Source organism: Coregonus lavaretus (genome assembly GCF_964263955.1).
Source record: "Coregonus lavaretus genome assembly, chromosome: 5".
Classification (NCBI taxonomy): Eukaryota; Metazoa; Chordata; class Actinopteri; order Salmoniformes; family Salmonidae; genus Coregonus; species Coregonus lavaretus.
In genome coordinates, this window is record NC_139992.1 from 71,601,096 (window position 1) to 71,616,945 (window position 15,850).

General features: G+C 43.6%; 2 protein-coding genes across 3 annotated transcripts in view; one reads left to right on the plus strand and one right to left on the minus strand.

Annotated features, from left to right (window-relative positions):
• Nucleotides 1-1,451: 1,451 nt before the first annotated feature.
• On the plus strand, nucleotides 1,452-8,714 carry nemp2 (nuclear envelope integral membrane protein 2). 2 transcript variants are annotated; one of them, XM_084162389.1, is made up of 9 exons: nucleotides 1,452-1,804; nucleotides 2,207-2,316; nucleotides 2,562-2,802; nucleotides 2,905-2,977; nucleotides 3,683-3,773; nucleotides 5,813-5,927; nucleotides 6,655-6,880; nucleotides 7,027-7,227; nucleotides 7,451-8,714. In XM_084162389.1, the coding sequence occupies exons 1-9, from the start codon at nucleotides 1,702-1,704 to the stop codon at nucleotides 7,842-7,844; spliced, it is 1,554 nt and encodes a 517-aa protein (XP_084018515.1). In that variant the 5' UTR covers nucleotides 1,452-1,701; the 3' UTR covers nucleotides 7,845-8,714. The 2 variants fall into 2 exon arrangements, with proteins under 2 accessions (XP_084018515.1, XP_084018516.1); XM_084162390.1 differs by having other exon boundaries at nucleotides 7,069-7,227.
• LOC311128770 (major facilitator superfamily domain-containing protein 6-like) overlaps nucleotides 8,576-15,850 on the minus strand; it is a 10,510-nt gene continuing 3,235 nt past the window's right edge. Inside the window, exons 4-8 of the mRNA XM_084161014.1 lie at nucleotides 13,388-13,485; nucleotides 12,100-12,261; nucleotides 10,974-11,072; nucleotides 10,387-10,649; nucleotides 8,576-10,019 (exon numbers count right to left, since the gene is read on the minus strand). Coding sequence (XP_084017140.1) covers nucleotides 9,843-10,019; nucleotides 10,387-10,649; nucleotides 10,974-11,072; nucleotides 12,100-12,261; nucleotides 13,388-13,485 — 799 coding nt within the window. The 3' untranslated portion in view covers nucleotides 8,576-9,842. The remainder of the gene's footprint in view (nucleotides 10,020-10,386; nucleotides 10,650-10,973; nucleotides 11,073-12,099; nucleotides 12,262-13,387; nucleotides 13,486-15,850) is intronic.

Here is a 15,850-nt window from a genome sequence, read left to right on the forward strand (position 1 = left end):
AGAAATCTGTTCTCAAGTATTGTCACACATAGAGAGACACGTAATCATATACAAACGTAAGCAAGGTTCGAAATGATTATGTTTTAGTCAAACAGTATATCTGTTTGGCCTTCTTGTGGTGAATTTGCAGTCTACAAATTATTTGTAATTATGTTACGGCCTCCCGACCATTCGCTCAAGAAAAAGATCGGCCCGCGGCTGAATCTAGTTGATGATCCCTGACCTATAGGCTACTCAGCTCTCTTCCAGACCCACCTTGATAGGATTTTATTCCATTTAGGATGTGTTAACACTAACCTGACAAGTGGTCATCAAGTCAACTTTCAATAAGTATTTAAAATATATATATATATATATTGTAGCGACCCGCACAGACAGCTGTGTGTTATGTGTTAGGCTAGTAGATGGTTGTGTTGTACCTACCAGTACCCAGTGTTCGCGGGGTCCGACATGTCAATCAACCTGCTATCTGCCAATCACGGGAATGCCTGGAATGTTCTGAGGCCGGGCATCCTGGTGGTTGGCGGAGTGGCGTGGAGGGGGGTTGGGCAGGGGGATGGAGCATTGGAAGTTAAGACCAGGTTTAGCCTTTGTTCTCTCTCTTTTTATGTCTGGGCTTCACAAGAGAAGGTCACGATTGGCTTGTGGGTTATCTTTCATTTATTTGGCGTGGGCTACGGCCAAACAGTAGCCTGTGTAAAGTTGGTTTAATAAACCGTCCATTCGTAAACTCAATCCTCTGTCTGGACAGTTGTTCTTTTATGATCTAGTCAGGTCATCACAATATATATATATATATATATATATATATATATATATATATATATATATATATATATATATATATATATATATATATATATATATATGTGTGTGTGTGTGCCTCCTGTTCCCTGCCAAGCCTTTTGTGCATATATCTATCATAGCTAAGCTCTAATTTTCAACAGTAATAGGGCAATAATAAACCTAATCAATCAATGAGTCTCTGATAGAACTCTTCTTTTCATTCATGCAAAACAAAGGGGACTCTATGAAATGAGATCGATCCAACATGGTACTGTGCAGTGTGGTAGCCTATTAACTGCAATTTTACATTATTCTACCCCTTTGTTGTTGGTTCAAAGGATTTATAGGAAGTATTGTTTTAGTGCAACAATTAAACACTTACTGTAAATTCAGGTAGATTCAGGTCCACAGCACAGCCACTGGTGAACGTTGCATCCAAGCCTTGATTGCAATGTATTTCACATCTTCCTTAAGGATCCACGAGGGGGCACCACATGGACACATCCCCAAAGGTACTCGGAAATACTTTTGTTTTGTTATAATCACACACATTTTCGAATGAAGCATCCAACTATCCCAGGCAATGGCGTTATTATTGATAAAATAATAACTTGATTCTTGCTTGCAACACGTATTATTTAGCCAGAAATTGCCTAAACACGCTCATACTTTCAGTTTCAATTCAGATGCTGATCAAGGCTAAAGCAATCAATCACGGAAGCGTGAACTATTTTATTGAAAAACGATATCAAAACGAATGAATACATATTAAAATCACATAAATGTAGATTTTTGTTCGCCAGAGAAAAATGTGATCTGTTTATCAATATCGTTTCTTTTGGTCTAATTCCTAACCACCGAGTTTGAAAGTGGAGTCAACAACAATAGCTTGCTTGCTAACAACAACAACTAGGAATGATGAATCCTTGCTCCGATATAACAATGTTATCAATTTTATCGGTACTAGTAAATGTCTTATGTGTACAAGTTGAAGGAAGCCTTGGCTTTTCAGACGCAGGTGAATGTTGTAGCTAAGTAATGACTGTAACGTTAGCTAGCTAGCCTATCTTGCTAACGACAGTATATATCTTCTTCCTATCCACTATTGTTGTTAGGTAGCTAGCTAGTTGGCTATTTAGCTAACTAGTCTGTTTATTTTGTATAACATCAATATTACTGTGTGAATGGTCTATTAATTAATTCAGAGCAACGCTTGTTAGTAGTAACGTTAGCTAACTAAATAAATTAGCTAAATGAACCATTAACATTAGCTAGCTAGCGTTAGCTAGTCCACGAAGAGCAATACTCTTGTGAATTTACTTAGCTAGTTACTAGCCATTAGTAAACTAACTAGTTAACTAATTTCACATTAAATATAGCTACTATATCTGACTAACAAGCTATTGTTGTATTCTTTCAGACTGCACATATCTGAAAGAAAATCAAAACACCACCCATTTTGGAACAAGATGTTTCTGCTACAGTTCTGGCACAGTGATCAAATGGAAAGACATCTGGTCCACCTTTCAGGTAAGAAAGTTACACCTGTCCTGTAGGTATACCATGGGTGCTGCTTCACAACAGCTCATGATTAATTGTTGATACGAAACACAAGACACTTTTTGTGTGTGTCTATATGCTCCCATACAAACAATAACTTGTTGGTATGAAATTAGGCAAGTTACTGCAATGACCCAATAGTTGTCCTTACTATGTTGTAACAGCAACAAACCAAACTTTGCTCCTAAATTGCATCTATCTGACTCTTCTTCAAGGTGCGTGTGACAGGTGAAGAAGGGGTCTACATCGTGTACCCCATGGAGGGGACCAGGAACTGCTACGAGCCAGACCACGTCCTCACGCTGTCCTGGTGCCTGGTCGACCACTATTGGCCTCCCAGCCCCAGTGTGGCCAGGGAGAAGAGCCTGGACATCCCACTGGAGCAGGAGGATGTGTGCTTCATGGTGAAGACCCCGAGGGCCAACTCTGAGCACTCTCTACATGTCAGGGGCAAACGTGAGATTATTTTATTGTTGTTGTTGTTGGTAATTGCAGTTAACCTACCGGTTTGGTCTGAAGTTCAGAATGATTATTAACAGCCATACTCCTTACTTACAGGGCTAAATAAAATACGATTTGGACTCTTTGCATGTGGCCTCGCCCTCTTCTACTTTGCTGGGGCTTTGTGTAGGTAAGGTTTTACCATTCTCATGCTGGGTGTATGTTAGTTATATTTAGTAGCTCTGTCAATTCTATTGTCCTGGTAAACATGCAGTGTAAGATATTGATTTTTCTACTGCTTTTGGCAACAAAAGCCAATGCAACTGTTTTTATCTCAACATCAAATAATTTCTGGGGAACAATTACCTTACTGTGATTGTTTTCAATTAAAATGGTCAAAAAGAAACAAAAATAGCTTCTTAGCAAAATGCAATTTCTCAAGCAATAATTTTGCTAGGACTGTCTGGGAGTGGTCTGAGAGAGGGGCCTAATTGGAGGAGCCTTATGGGAGGGATGCGCAACCTGAAAACTAGCTGTTATTAGCAGAGAGGAGGGCAAACTCTCTTAGTTATTGGTCTATTAAATTATACCAAAAACCCCACCCAGCCAAACAAGCTGAAATTTCAGGCGGTCTTTTCATTAAAAGTGAGTTATCATAATTTTCACAATTTCAGTATTATTCCAACCTCATAGTGTGGAAATATATATATAATATAGGAAAATCACATTTTTGACTGCACTGCCCCTTTAAAATGTGAATATTTCAGTAGCAGAAGAAGAACCATCCAGTAGGTCACATATAGTTCTACAACTGAATTGACCCTGTGATTGAGCTATTCTAGGTTGATTAGTGGTATTACAGAAAACAATCATGTATATTTTTCTTTTTTGGCAGGAGTTCTTTGTTTTTTTATTCCTTAGGAATCTCAATGGGAGTCCTCTCCATTGTTGTCTTTCTGCTGTTGATCCTGAAAAACGTTATACCGGTAAGAATCACCTTTAGGCTGTTACTGCTTTAGGCTAATTATAAAAGGAGCCCCACATTTCAATTTGACAAGCTTTGCTAATCAGTACAGTGAATGCACTCAATACTTAATTTTCCTGCATTGTTTACCATAGCCCTTTCTTTACACAAGTACGCAGTGGCTGTACAGTAACATTCTATACATAACGTCAGAGTTCAGGGTCTCCGCTTCACAGCTCTGTATGGGTTTTGACAGAAGTTGCCCCATCCCTCCTGCTAATTTGGCAACGTTTTTGTTGTCTGAGTGAGGCAAATGCTGTAAATTACAAGGACTCAATGTAATTTGAAAGACGTAAAGGATGATAATAAATACCGCTTTGATGTCTTGCAAGCAAGCCCGTGCACTTCACTTTTCCATATCATAAAACTAATGTAATATACAACCTGAAGAAGGCACAGTGATGCTGAAACGTTTGTGGTTTACCCAATAAATTACTGGGAGCTTGTATATAGAGTGTGCGACTCGCCGTTATTCAGCACCTCTACCAACTTTTTTGTGTGTGCACCAGCTCATGCTTTTTATTATGCAAGCAAGCCAAACACCCTTGAGTCCAAATGTGCATGTAACTTTTCCATATCATAAAACTCATGTAACATACTGTATCAACGTTTATGATCACTATGTTTGATGTACAGTTACAAGTAGCCATGGTGTTATACCCTGGGTTGTCCTGAACAGAATGAGCCTATGTATGTTGTATTGTGAAGAACGTTTGCCGTGGACCACGCATCTGGGTCAGGTGGGCATAATTTGAACGCTTTTTATATTGCCAACATGTCTAGCTAAATTATAAAATATGATCTTACAGTGTTAGGCTATCACAAGGCAATTCAGAGAAGCAGATCGTAATTTTGGTGCGCTTAGAATGGAGTCATGAGTGCTTCTCTGAATTGCCTTATAATTTAGCTAGTCATGCTCAAGAGCACATCGACATATTTTTTACCTTGTTGGCTCGGGGATTCGAACTAGCGACATTTCGGTTACTTCCCCAACGCTCTAACCGCTAGGCTTCCTGCCGCCCCCAAGAGAGTCCTGTTGTCATGTGTGACAAGCTCCAAAAGTATTGGGACAGTGACAATACAATTTTTGGGGGGCTCTGTACTTAAATGATAGAATACTATGAGATTAAAGTGCAGACTGGCAGCTTTAATTTGAGCGTATTTTCATCCATATTGGGTGAAGCGTTTACAGCACTTTTTGTACGTAGTCCCCCCATTTTAGGGGACCAAAAGTATTGGGACAAATTCACTTATGTCTATTAAAGTAGTAAAAAGTTGTTTAGTATTTGGTCCCATATTCATAGCACTTAATGATTACATCAAGCTTGTGACTACAAACTTGTTGGATGCATTTGCTGTTTGTTTTGCCCAATACAAATGAATGGTAAATAATGCATTGTGTCATTTTGGAGACACTTTTATTGTAAATAAGAATAGAATATGTTGCTAAACACTTCCACATTAATGACAGTCTGCACTTTAACCTCATAGTCATTGTATTATTTCAAATCCAAAGTGCTGGCGTACAGAGCCAAAACAACAAAAAATGTGTCACTGTCCCAATACTTTTGGAGCTCAGTCTATATCAAAGGCCATTGCACTGCCTAAAGACTTCATCAAAATGATTAATCAGGGTGATTGATCGAAATTCATTTTAGTTTAAAGTGATGGGAGACACCCTTTCCTGGACCGAACAGCCACTTATTCTTAGCTAGGAGCTATACCCTCCACCAGCCCTCTATAACGAAGGGTTAGCCTACCACCCCAGCCCACTCTGATCTAGCCCCCTCAGAACTTGCCCTTTTGGACGTAGCCTCCACCAGGCCTGTAAAACCAGACGGCAAGAGCCCAAACGTGTCACTCTGGCCTGTCCTAAAGAGAGGTGTCTTTAACTACAGAACCCAACATTTGGAGAGAGTTATTCGATAGAGAAAGAGTCTTCTGGGTGGCTCAGCTGAATTAGGCTTACCCTGTTATACTACCTGCCTGTGTCACCTCCAGAGGGGCCTGTTCATCACGCTGTTTGGTGCTGGCTCCGGCCTGTCCTACCTGGGATACCAGAAGTTGTTCAGCCACTGGGAAGAAATCACGACGCTCTACTGGAGACATGCCTTGGGTGAGTTGGTTTAGTTAAGAGATTGTTGCTTAAAATAAGGTAAGAACTAGGACTTGAGTTGTTCAGTTAGCAGTAGGAAGCATTTAGCCTACATTGAAATTCTGTCTGTGTGAGGCCTTGCACATTTGAACCCAGTATGAACACTGTTTAAATGAAAGCTCCTGATAAATTGTATGTTTTCACTAGACATGATACCGTAATATATTCATGACTAATGAGGATGGGTCAGTGTCCACTCTGAGTCATTCACTCCCAGGAGGCTGTCATAATAAGAGGGCCAAGTGGATGTGGAGTGGTGAAGTAGCCTACAGTTACTGACTGCCTCTTCACACTCCTCAATGCAGTGTATTTGCTGCCAAATCAATTTGCCCTCACTCTATGCACACACTGGGTTGAAAATGGTTGAATCCGCAGGCACGTTAGGATTAAGAGAGCGCGGCAATGCTGCTGGAACATTGATTTCTGTGCTTGGAAACAAAAGGGCTTTGGGGGGATTAGCATTCAAATGTGTTCTTTTCACCCTTACTGGCATGCCTCAAATCCACTGGGTTCCACTGTTCCAATTACACAGGGCTTTCAATTGGAGTATTTCATGTAACGGGTTACGTTTTTGTTTCTGCGTCTTTGCTTATGTTGCTTTCTCTATAAAATATTATAATCGCATTGAACCAATATATCTCCATTTCTCTCTCCCTCTTTCCATCACGTCATAATTTTCTCTTTCCAGGCTACCTGGTGGTAACAGGCCTGATCAGCTGGGCGGTCTGCTACAAGCACGGGCCCATCAGCAGCGAGCGCACCCTGTCCCTACTGACCTGGGGGCTCCAGTGCGTGGCCATGGGCCTCATGTACTACGGGGTGACCTACCCCCAGGCTTCCTACCTATTCCTGGGCATCCTGCTGGTGCTCAAGGCTCTGCCCTACACTTACAGACTGCTGCTGGGGACATGCAGGTACACAGTCAATTTGTAGTTTGACATTAGATATACTACTAAGGTGGATTTGGGTAATGGAGACTAATAATAGAGGCTTTTTAGCAGATGCTTTCGATACAAAGGTGTGTGTTTGATTAGTGGCTGTCCCTCCCTCTCTCCCCCAGGCTAACAGGGCGTCTCCTGGCCTCTCTCCTGGGTGTGTTTAGGTGTAGCAGGAAGCCCAAGGTGCGCCTCCTCTCAGATGAGGAGTACAGGGAGCAGGGGGAGGTACACACCAAGGCCTCCCTTGAGGAGCTCAGGGAGCTCTGCACTACGCCTGGCTTCCCTGCCTGGGAAACGGTCCTTCGACTACGCTCCCCACAACGGTATGGGACAAACTACACTACTCACATCCTAACTACAGTAGGAGGTACCTTATTCACAGTCCTCAGGATCAGCTCCCTGCATTTAAAACATCACAACAGTATGAGACCTCCACACACAAATATTCTGAACTTTCTGCTCTAAAAGCACCCAGCGGATGAGAGCTTGACTGAACAGAGTGCTGGTGAATGACTCAACTCTCTGCTAACTGTTTCTCTTTTCTAGGTTTGCAGCCTTCCTGAAGGGCGGCGGCGGCCACGTGACCCCGGGGGAGCAGCAGAGTCACGGGCAGCAGTACGGCCCGGGAGGAGCCAACTATGAGGACATGCTCTTCCCCGCCGCCTACCACAGGGTGCTGGGGCAGGGCGCCGACGAAGACCTCAGCGAAGATGAGATGGACAGCTCCGCCAGGGCTCCGCCTACACCTAGCCCCCTCCCCCTCTACACCCCGACCACTCCCACCACCATGCCCCGTCCGGACAGCTGCACCCCATGGCAGCCCCCCCCCTACAGCGCCCCTTTCTACCCTCCCTATCCTCCCGCCGCTGCCACCTTCATCCCGCCTTCAGAGCCCCACGTCATCGAGGACGTTGAGGATGAGGACATGGAGCTGTTCTAAGATCAGAGTTTAAACCTCTGTAGTTGACAGGTTGGTTCCTAATATGGCCAGTTAATAACACTAGGGGGCAATACCACTCAGGTTGATCTTTGGGGTCCATGATTGATCAACATCTTCATACAGAATGAATCGACATAAAACACATTAACAGCTAGGTGTATCAATTAAGCTTCATCATATGTCCCCACATAGAATTCCACTAGAGATGTAGTCAGAATGATTGTGAATCATAATTCCACCTAAGAGGAGACGGGGGGGACTTGGTGTGCCTATCCTATCGTGGCTCAGAGATATATGTATATTTTAAGGGGGGGCCTTGAGTTAATCTGACTTTGGGGTTCCCACTCTACACTGCAAATCATCTCAAAGCAGAATTCTCCATCTAGATTCAAAAACTCTGTATCAAAATCGCAGGAATCACCAGGATGACTTTGAACTCATGTTTACAGCTCTCAGGTAAACCGGCAACAATCATGAGTACATTGTTTTTCCCCCCTCCTGTGTGTGGTAAGTGCCTGGGGTTATGAGACCAGCTTCCCTGCTGGCTCACTGTAACGAACTCTCATGTACTCTCTTCTTGGCTGTGGAATCCAGTGAACTACTATCTACCACCCCCACCTGGCTGCTTAGGAAACTGCAGCCTCAGGGACAGCCAGAACAGCCGATCACATGATTTTGATTGGACCATATCTGTCAAAAGCAATGTTTTTCTCCCCCAGTCCAGATTTTTTAAAATTGTAATTTTATATCAAACCACATTTTTAAGTGTTTTTGTATTTGGGGCATATTTTTCATGTTAAATTAAATTACAAGGATGATTCTTTTAAAGGTTTGTTTTAATTAATAAATAAGCCCATCCTTTTCCAGTGACATTGTATTGTGAACTGATGTTTCACCTTGAAGAGATACAAAAAGGCCACAGTGCACTGAGAGAAGTTGCCTGATTTAAGATGCTTAGGCTATGTAGCAGACAATCCATGTCATGTAAAAGGGTCATTACATGTCTGAACAGTTTTAGATGGTGCTGGAGGAAAGCAGTTTGACATATTTGCAATTTCTGTCTAAATAGGACTGTAGTTAAATATTTGATGTTTGTGACATTTTGGCCAGGCATTGGACTACATTTTTCATTTGACAAATATGCATGTGAAAATACATTCACAGAGGGGGATCTCCAGAACTAATGGAGTTATAGTTAAATAGACATTATAGACCCTGAAAGCCTGGTGGATATCAGATCTGACACAATCACTTCATAAACCTTTTTTAAATAAGTATATTTTTCCACGGCATCAGTGGTTGATAGTCAGACTAGACACAGTAAACATTTACATGTAAAAGCAGGGCCACGTTCAGGAGAGCAACTTGTTTCAGATATAGCCTAGTATGTAGAACAAACATGTCTCTCTGACTTAAAAAATAAGGATTCCTGTCAGTTCTAATCATAACATTTCTATCTGCATCATTCCACAACGTTTTCCTATTGAACGTGCCCCTAAACTCTATGTAAGAGAAATCTCTGCCGTCCACATCCCACAAAGCAGCCATTACACACACAGCTATTTAGATTGAGTGTGTCACTTCTGCATGAGTGTGATTCGCCAACCGATGACGAGGCTCAGGCACTTGTGCAGTTTGAGGGTCATTGAGACAAATAGAGCCCTATTCAATCTAACCTAATATCCAGATTTCCAGGACAAGTTTTAAAAAATTGCTTACAATTTTTACATCCATTTGAAAGTGCAACAGTAGCTGCTTCAAGGCAATAGCTTTTCCTCAGATCCCTAAAGGCACTGGTTAAGTCCTCTCTGCTAAGAGGACAAATACAACCTCTCATTTTGGGCTGTATTTTTCTTCCGTCCAGTCTGTAAAAACATACTCTCCACTCTTTTTATAACTTCCGCCAGCCCTTGACTCCATGTGGGTTGGTGGTGTTGCTTGGAAAACATTTTGGGACAGTTCCTCAAAATGTGCAATGTGTCTCCCCTTCCCACCCCCTTACTGTGTGTGGGCAGTGGGGAGGGGTGGTTGGTCAGCAGGCGTAGGGGGATCCTGGTCAGGTAGGGGGGTTCCCCCCTGAGAGGGTCCAGTTTGTGGGGACCTGCTTGGGGGGTCTTGGGATGAGGACTGGGAGGTTTCCTCTGTTGGTTCATCTGTGCTAATCTCATTTATCTCCTACCAAACAGAGCAAAAGTAAAGTGTTGCGTCATAGTTCTTTTTAATACTGTAAGTATAGTACTTGGCACAGATATGCAAAAATACCCTCATAAAATACAGTTCTAAAGGCAGGTATTATATTCTCACCTTTCTTCAAAATGGGACGCATTAAATAAAAAAGACAGTTCTCAGGAGGACATTATACAACATGGAACCTTGGCTGGAACATGCACAAATCCCTAGATAAACCACCTGTGTTCCACATAAACTACCTACTGTTTCATTCTCTGCCCAGTGACATGCGCCTTTGGGCCCAGCCTCAAATCACAGCCTGAACCTATAAGTATATGCCTGAACCGCACGAGCTGCCACCCTGTCTACCTACCTGCAGCGGCTGATGGTTGTTGGCAGGGCTGCTCCTGGCCAGGACAGCCATCTCTCTGATCTGGTGCAGGGCGAAAGCCAGGGTGACCCAGGGCGAGGCAGACACCACCCAGGGGGGCTTGCTCAGGTCCTCCTGCTCCTCCTGGTGCTTGGTCTTCCTTGGTGGTGGCGTTGTGGCGGCGTTATCTGATTGGATAACGTCGATGGTCGCTATGGGAACAGGACTGGAGGGGACGGGAATGTTCTCAGCCAGCATTTTGGTGTCTGGAAAACAACGTAAGCTACATTTTTCATAACGATTACACATGCTTATTCTGCTAAGGTGTCTGGCCTAACAACTACCCCTATTATTAACATCCTAAACATGATTCATGCAGCATTCTAATGTCTATAAATATCTCAGTTGCTGATTGAAAAACTGGATTTAAAGTTAGTGGTAGTACATGTTATGCTTGCCACATTGGGAGCCAGTCACTTCTCCATTAAGGGGCATAATAGGTGCAGCAAATGCTGTTTTTCTGTAAGCCCATGCAGAGGCACGGCCTGAAGCAGACAGGGTAGGATAAGATCAACTTTATTAACACATACTTTTCTCCCCACTCTGCACAGCCAGCCATTGGATGAGAGCGAAGAGGAGGAGGATGACGAGGGATGCCATTCCTATCCCTCTGAAGGTGTGGGCTGCTCCTAAACCATAACCCAAATAGACAAACGTGTTCACAGCACAGTATTTCTTAATTCCAAATCAGCCCCTACTCCTTAGGCCAGGGGTACTCAACTCTTACCCTACGAGGGCCGGAGCCTGCTGGTTTTCTGTTCTACCTGATAATTAATTGCACATATCTGGTGTCCCAATTCCCCTACATTTTTGTTTTAGTTTTTTGTATTTCTATTTTTTATCCAAAGCGACTTACAGTCGTGTGTATACATTTTTACGTATGGGTGGTCCCGGGGATCGAACCCACTACCCTGGCGTTACAAGCGCCATGCTCTACCAATTGAGCTACAGAGGACCACATCAGTCCCTGATTAGAGGGGAACAATGAAAAAATGCAGTGGAACTGGCTTCGAGGTCCAGAGTTGAGTTTGAGGGCCCTAGGCATTGGAAACAAAATCTTCAAATACATTTATGTATTTCACTCATTGCTTTTCATATAACACAGAAACTGAAAATCAATGTCCATTTCAGCACTGTAAGGGATATATTTTACCCCAAAAAAAACATGTTTCAGGGCACAGAAAGAGACACACAGAGTTGTTATTCTGGGAGTGCAGCCAAATGCGTTCCAGACCATAGAATTCCTATCCTAATGATTTAAGATGGGGCTGGTGGTAGTTTATTAAGAGTTAAGACCTGGATTATTTTATGAAAACCATGGAGGACAGGGCATCCTTATAAAGAGGGGAGGCGTTGTAAAACATTTTCAAAGGCATGTGGGACCACTGTGACTGTGAATACAATTAGCTGGTCATGTAGGAGTCACTGTTAAAGGTACAATCTGGAATCTGCAATAATTACTACTGTTCTCAATGGTCATTTCAATTAATGAACATTTAACAACAAAATGACCATTGAACAGCAGTTTATATTGCAAATTGTACCTTTAACGAGTGACACCAATATCTCTCGTTGGTTGAACTGGGGACACGCAATTCAATTCAATATAACTTCAATACAATCCAGCTGGGGGTTTTTCATCACAGTGGCTCTTACCAAAGAAGTTGACCAACACTCCCCCCACCATGGCCCCACAGCCCCGGCCCAGCCCCAGGTGCAGGCCCTGGAGGATACCCTGGGCAGAGGTCCTCAGCTCTGGAGGCACAGCAGCACTCAGGTAGGAGATACACGCTGCCCACACTAAGGCATGGCTCACACCTAGATACACAGAGATACAGAGAGAGTGAGTGAAAGAGAGACACACACACTCAGGCACATCCACAAATACACATACATCATTACACTAGGTCGGGGCAGGGAGTAATACAATTAGGCCGAGTTATTGGCTTGTTAATTTAATATAATTAAACCTCCCTACTAGGGAAGAGATATACAGTAGTAGGTAATGAAAATAAACATCAGTAGAACAAACAAACATTTAAATGAAGTCCTTTTCACATTTAACATATAAGCAGAAACAAACAAACAGGCCAGGTAAGCTGTAATTTGTTTTCATTAAAAGTTGTACACAACACTATACTTTTTGGGAGGGAAAATAAATACATTTTGGGAGGCATTTTCTAATTGATCTCAAAGGGAGGACATGTCCTGTGTGTGTTTGTGGCAGGTGACAGGCGAGAGAGAGAGTGGACTTAACCCTAGTCATTAACACTCGCTTGGGTGTGTCATGTTTGAACTGGCTCAACTAGCCAGTTTACATCCAACACGCCTAATTTTCTCATTGTGTAGCTACCAATAATAAAACAAAGCCATCAAACCTGCTACCATACCCTCCTTAGGCCCGTCTGGCTTGCCTCGCCCCCTATACAGCTCTTTAGCTAGCCCATATCGTCACTAACCTCCCAGACCAGAGCTACGGCCATCACTTGTTTGTCTTGTCATACCACTTCCTTTAGAATTGTGGAGATTTTGAAATTAGATTTTGTGTGTCTCTAAGTGTGTCTCTAAACATCGTTATTTGGTGTTGTTATGTTTCTAGTGAATGACTACAATCATAAGCGTCCTTCAATGTTACTTATTCGTGTATAGCTGCAACGTTGTAATTCATGGCTTAAATGTGGCTTTCAGGGTAGTCTAGATACGGAGGAAAGGGGCGTTTTCCAGGCGAAGGACAAGCTTTTCTTGTCATTGAGGGGAGAGTTCCTTTCCTGAAATGAACTCTGAGAGCCAACATGGCAACAATGTAAGTGCACTGTGGGCAGCCAGTCCAAACACTACTTCCTCCTCCTTTCTATCTAATGTCAACACTTATGCTAAGCTAAGTCAACAGATGCCGCCATGCGTGGCCGTGCCATGAGGCCCATGACACCCGGTGTAGCCTCACCTTGAAGGACCTCCATGGGCAGGACGACCCAGGCGTTCTCCAGGTAGGAGATGTAGAGGTAGCGGGCCGTGTTGCAGGCCAGCCCGATGTACAGCACCCTGGGGAGGAAGAGAAGGTCAGGTAACACTTTATTTCAATAGTCCACTACAGACGGTTTATAGATGTTGAACTTTCACTACTTTGATTAACTAACCCTATAGCAAGTTATTATACACTGCTCAAAAAAATTAAGGGAACACTAAAATAACACATCCTAGATCTGAATGAATGAAATAATCTTTTTCTTTACATAGTTGAATGTGCTGACAACAAAACCACACAAAAATGATCAATGGAAATCAAATGTATCAACCCATGGAGTTCTGGATTTGGAGTCACCCTCAAAATTAAAGTGGAAAACCACACTACAGGCTGATCCAACTTTGATGTAATTTCCTTAAAACAAGTCAAAATGAGGCTCAGTAGTGTGTGTGGCCTCCACGTGCCTGTATGACCTCCCTACAACGCCTGGGCATGCTCCTGATGAGGTGGCGGATGGTCTCCTCCCAGACCTGGACTAAAGCATCCGCCAACTCCTGGACAGTCTGTGGTGCAACGTGGCGTTGGTGGATGGAGCGAGACATGATGTCCCAGATGTGCTCAATTGGATTCAGGTCTGGGGAACGGGCGGGCCAGTCCATAGCATCAATGCCTTCCTCTTGCAGGAACTGCTGACACACTCCAGCTACATGAGGTCTAGCATTGTCTTGCATTAGGAGGAAACCAGGGCCAACCACACCAGCATATGGTCTCACAAGGGGTCTGAGGATCTCATCTCGGTACCTAATGGCAGTCAGGCTACCTCTGGCGAGCACATGGAAGGCTGTGCGGCCCCCCAAAGAAATGCCACCCCACACCATGACTGACCCACCGCCAAACCGGTCATGCTGGAGGATGTTGCAGGCAGCAGAACGTTCTCCACGGCGTCTCCAGACTCTGTCACGTCTGTCACGTGCTCAGTGTGAACCTGCTTTCATCTGTGAAGAGCACAGGGCGCCAGTGGCGAATTTGCCAATCTTGGTGTTCTCTGGCAAATGCCAAACATCCTGCACGGTGTTGGGCTGTAAGCACAACCCCCACCTGTGGACGTCGGGCCCTCATACCACCCTCATGGAGTCTGTTTCTGACCGTTTGAGCAGACACATGCACATTTGTGGCCTGCTGGAGGTCATTTTGCAGGGCATTGGCAGTGCTCCCCCTGCTCCTCCTTGCACAAAGGCGGAGGTAGCAGTCCTGCTGCTGGGTTGTTGCCCTCCTACGGCCTCCTCCACGTCTCCTGATGTACTGGCCTGTCTCCTGGTAGCGCCTCCATGCTCTGGACACTACGCTGACAGACACAGCAAACCTTCTTGCCACAGCTCGCATTGATGTGCCATCCTGGATGAGCTGCACTACCTGAGCCACTTGTGTGGGTTGTAGACTCCGTCTCATGCTACCACTAGAGTGAAAGCACCGCCAGCATTCAAAAGTGACCAAAACATCAGCCAGGAAGCATAGGAACTGAGAAGTGGTCTGTGGTCACCACCTGCAAAACCAGTCCTTTGTTGGAGGTGTCTATTCCATTTGCACAACAGCATGTGAAATTTATTGTCAATCAGTGTTGCTTCCTAAGTGGACAGTTTGATTTCACAGAAGTGTGATTGACTTGGAGTTACATTGTGTTGTTTAAGTGTTCCCTTAATTTTTTTGAGCAGTGTATATCAATGGAGTTGCAGGTGAAAGTAAGGCCAAAGCTCATAGGTCAAACCCGAACTGTCCCTGAACAGACTTCTATATCCTTCATTCCCACACTTTGTATTTTATTTAACCAGGCAAGTCAGTTAAGAACAAAATCTTATTTACAATGACGGTAGGCCAAACTTGATGCTGGGCCAATTGTGCGCCGCCCTATGGTACTTTTGTATACTCAGTGTTTGTGGGCATGACCACATTACAACTACAAAAACAATGCAAATATACTGACACATTTAAGAAACACTTTTTTACATACTGTATGCATATTTTACATATATTGACCTTGGACATACAATGCTATAGGTACTGTTTTAGGCTTTAGGGTAATTTTTCTCTCATGAGCTATTTTCAGAGCTGGGTGTGTGTGGCTCTTTAAGCCTGTGTCATACAGTGAGTCATTCTAAACCTGGGGCAGGCTGTGTCTGACAACACTAGGACCAGTCACAAGGACCAGATAACTGCTGCACAGAGACTAGAGCTGGACAGGACAGGACACACTCATGCACACACTCATAAGCACACAGCAGTCATTTAACTGGTCATTGTGTTACCATACAGACACAGACAGCAACGACTATTTCAGTATTTGTCTCCACATAGTCTTAGGCCCCATGCAAATCTTAGTCAGCAATTTGAATAACAGCCTAGTATGATTTTTTTTTAATGTGTGCACTCACTAACTGTAAGTCG

Bases quoted from the DNA above. Each gene is read 5' to 3' on its own strand.
- nemp2 (XM_084162389.1), top strand. From the start codon at position 1,702: ATGATGAATCCTTGCTCCGATATAACAATGTTATCAATTTTATCGGTA. The intron at 2,803-2,904 runs GTGAGATTATTT...CCTTACTTACAG, and splicing joins TCTACATGTCAGGGGCAAAC to GGCTAAATAAAATACGATTT. The intron at 3,774-5,812 runs GTAAGAATCACC...TGTCACCTCCAG, and splicing joins TCCTGAAAAACGTTATACCG to AGGGGCCTGTTCATCACGCT.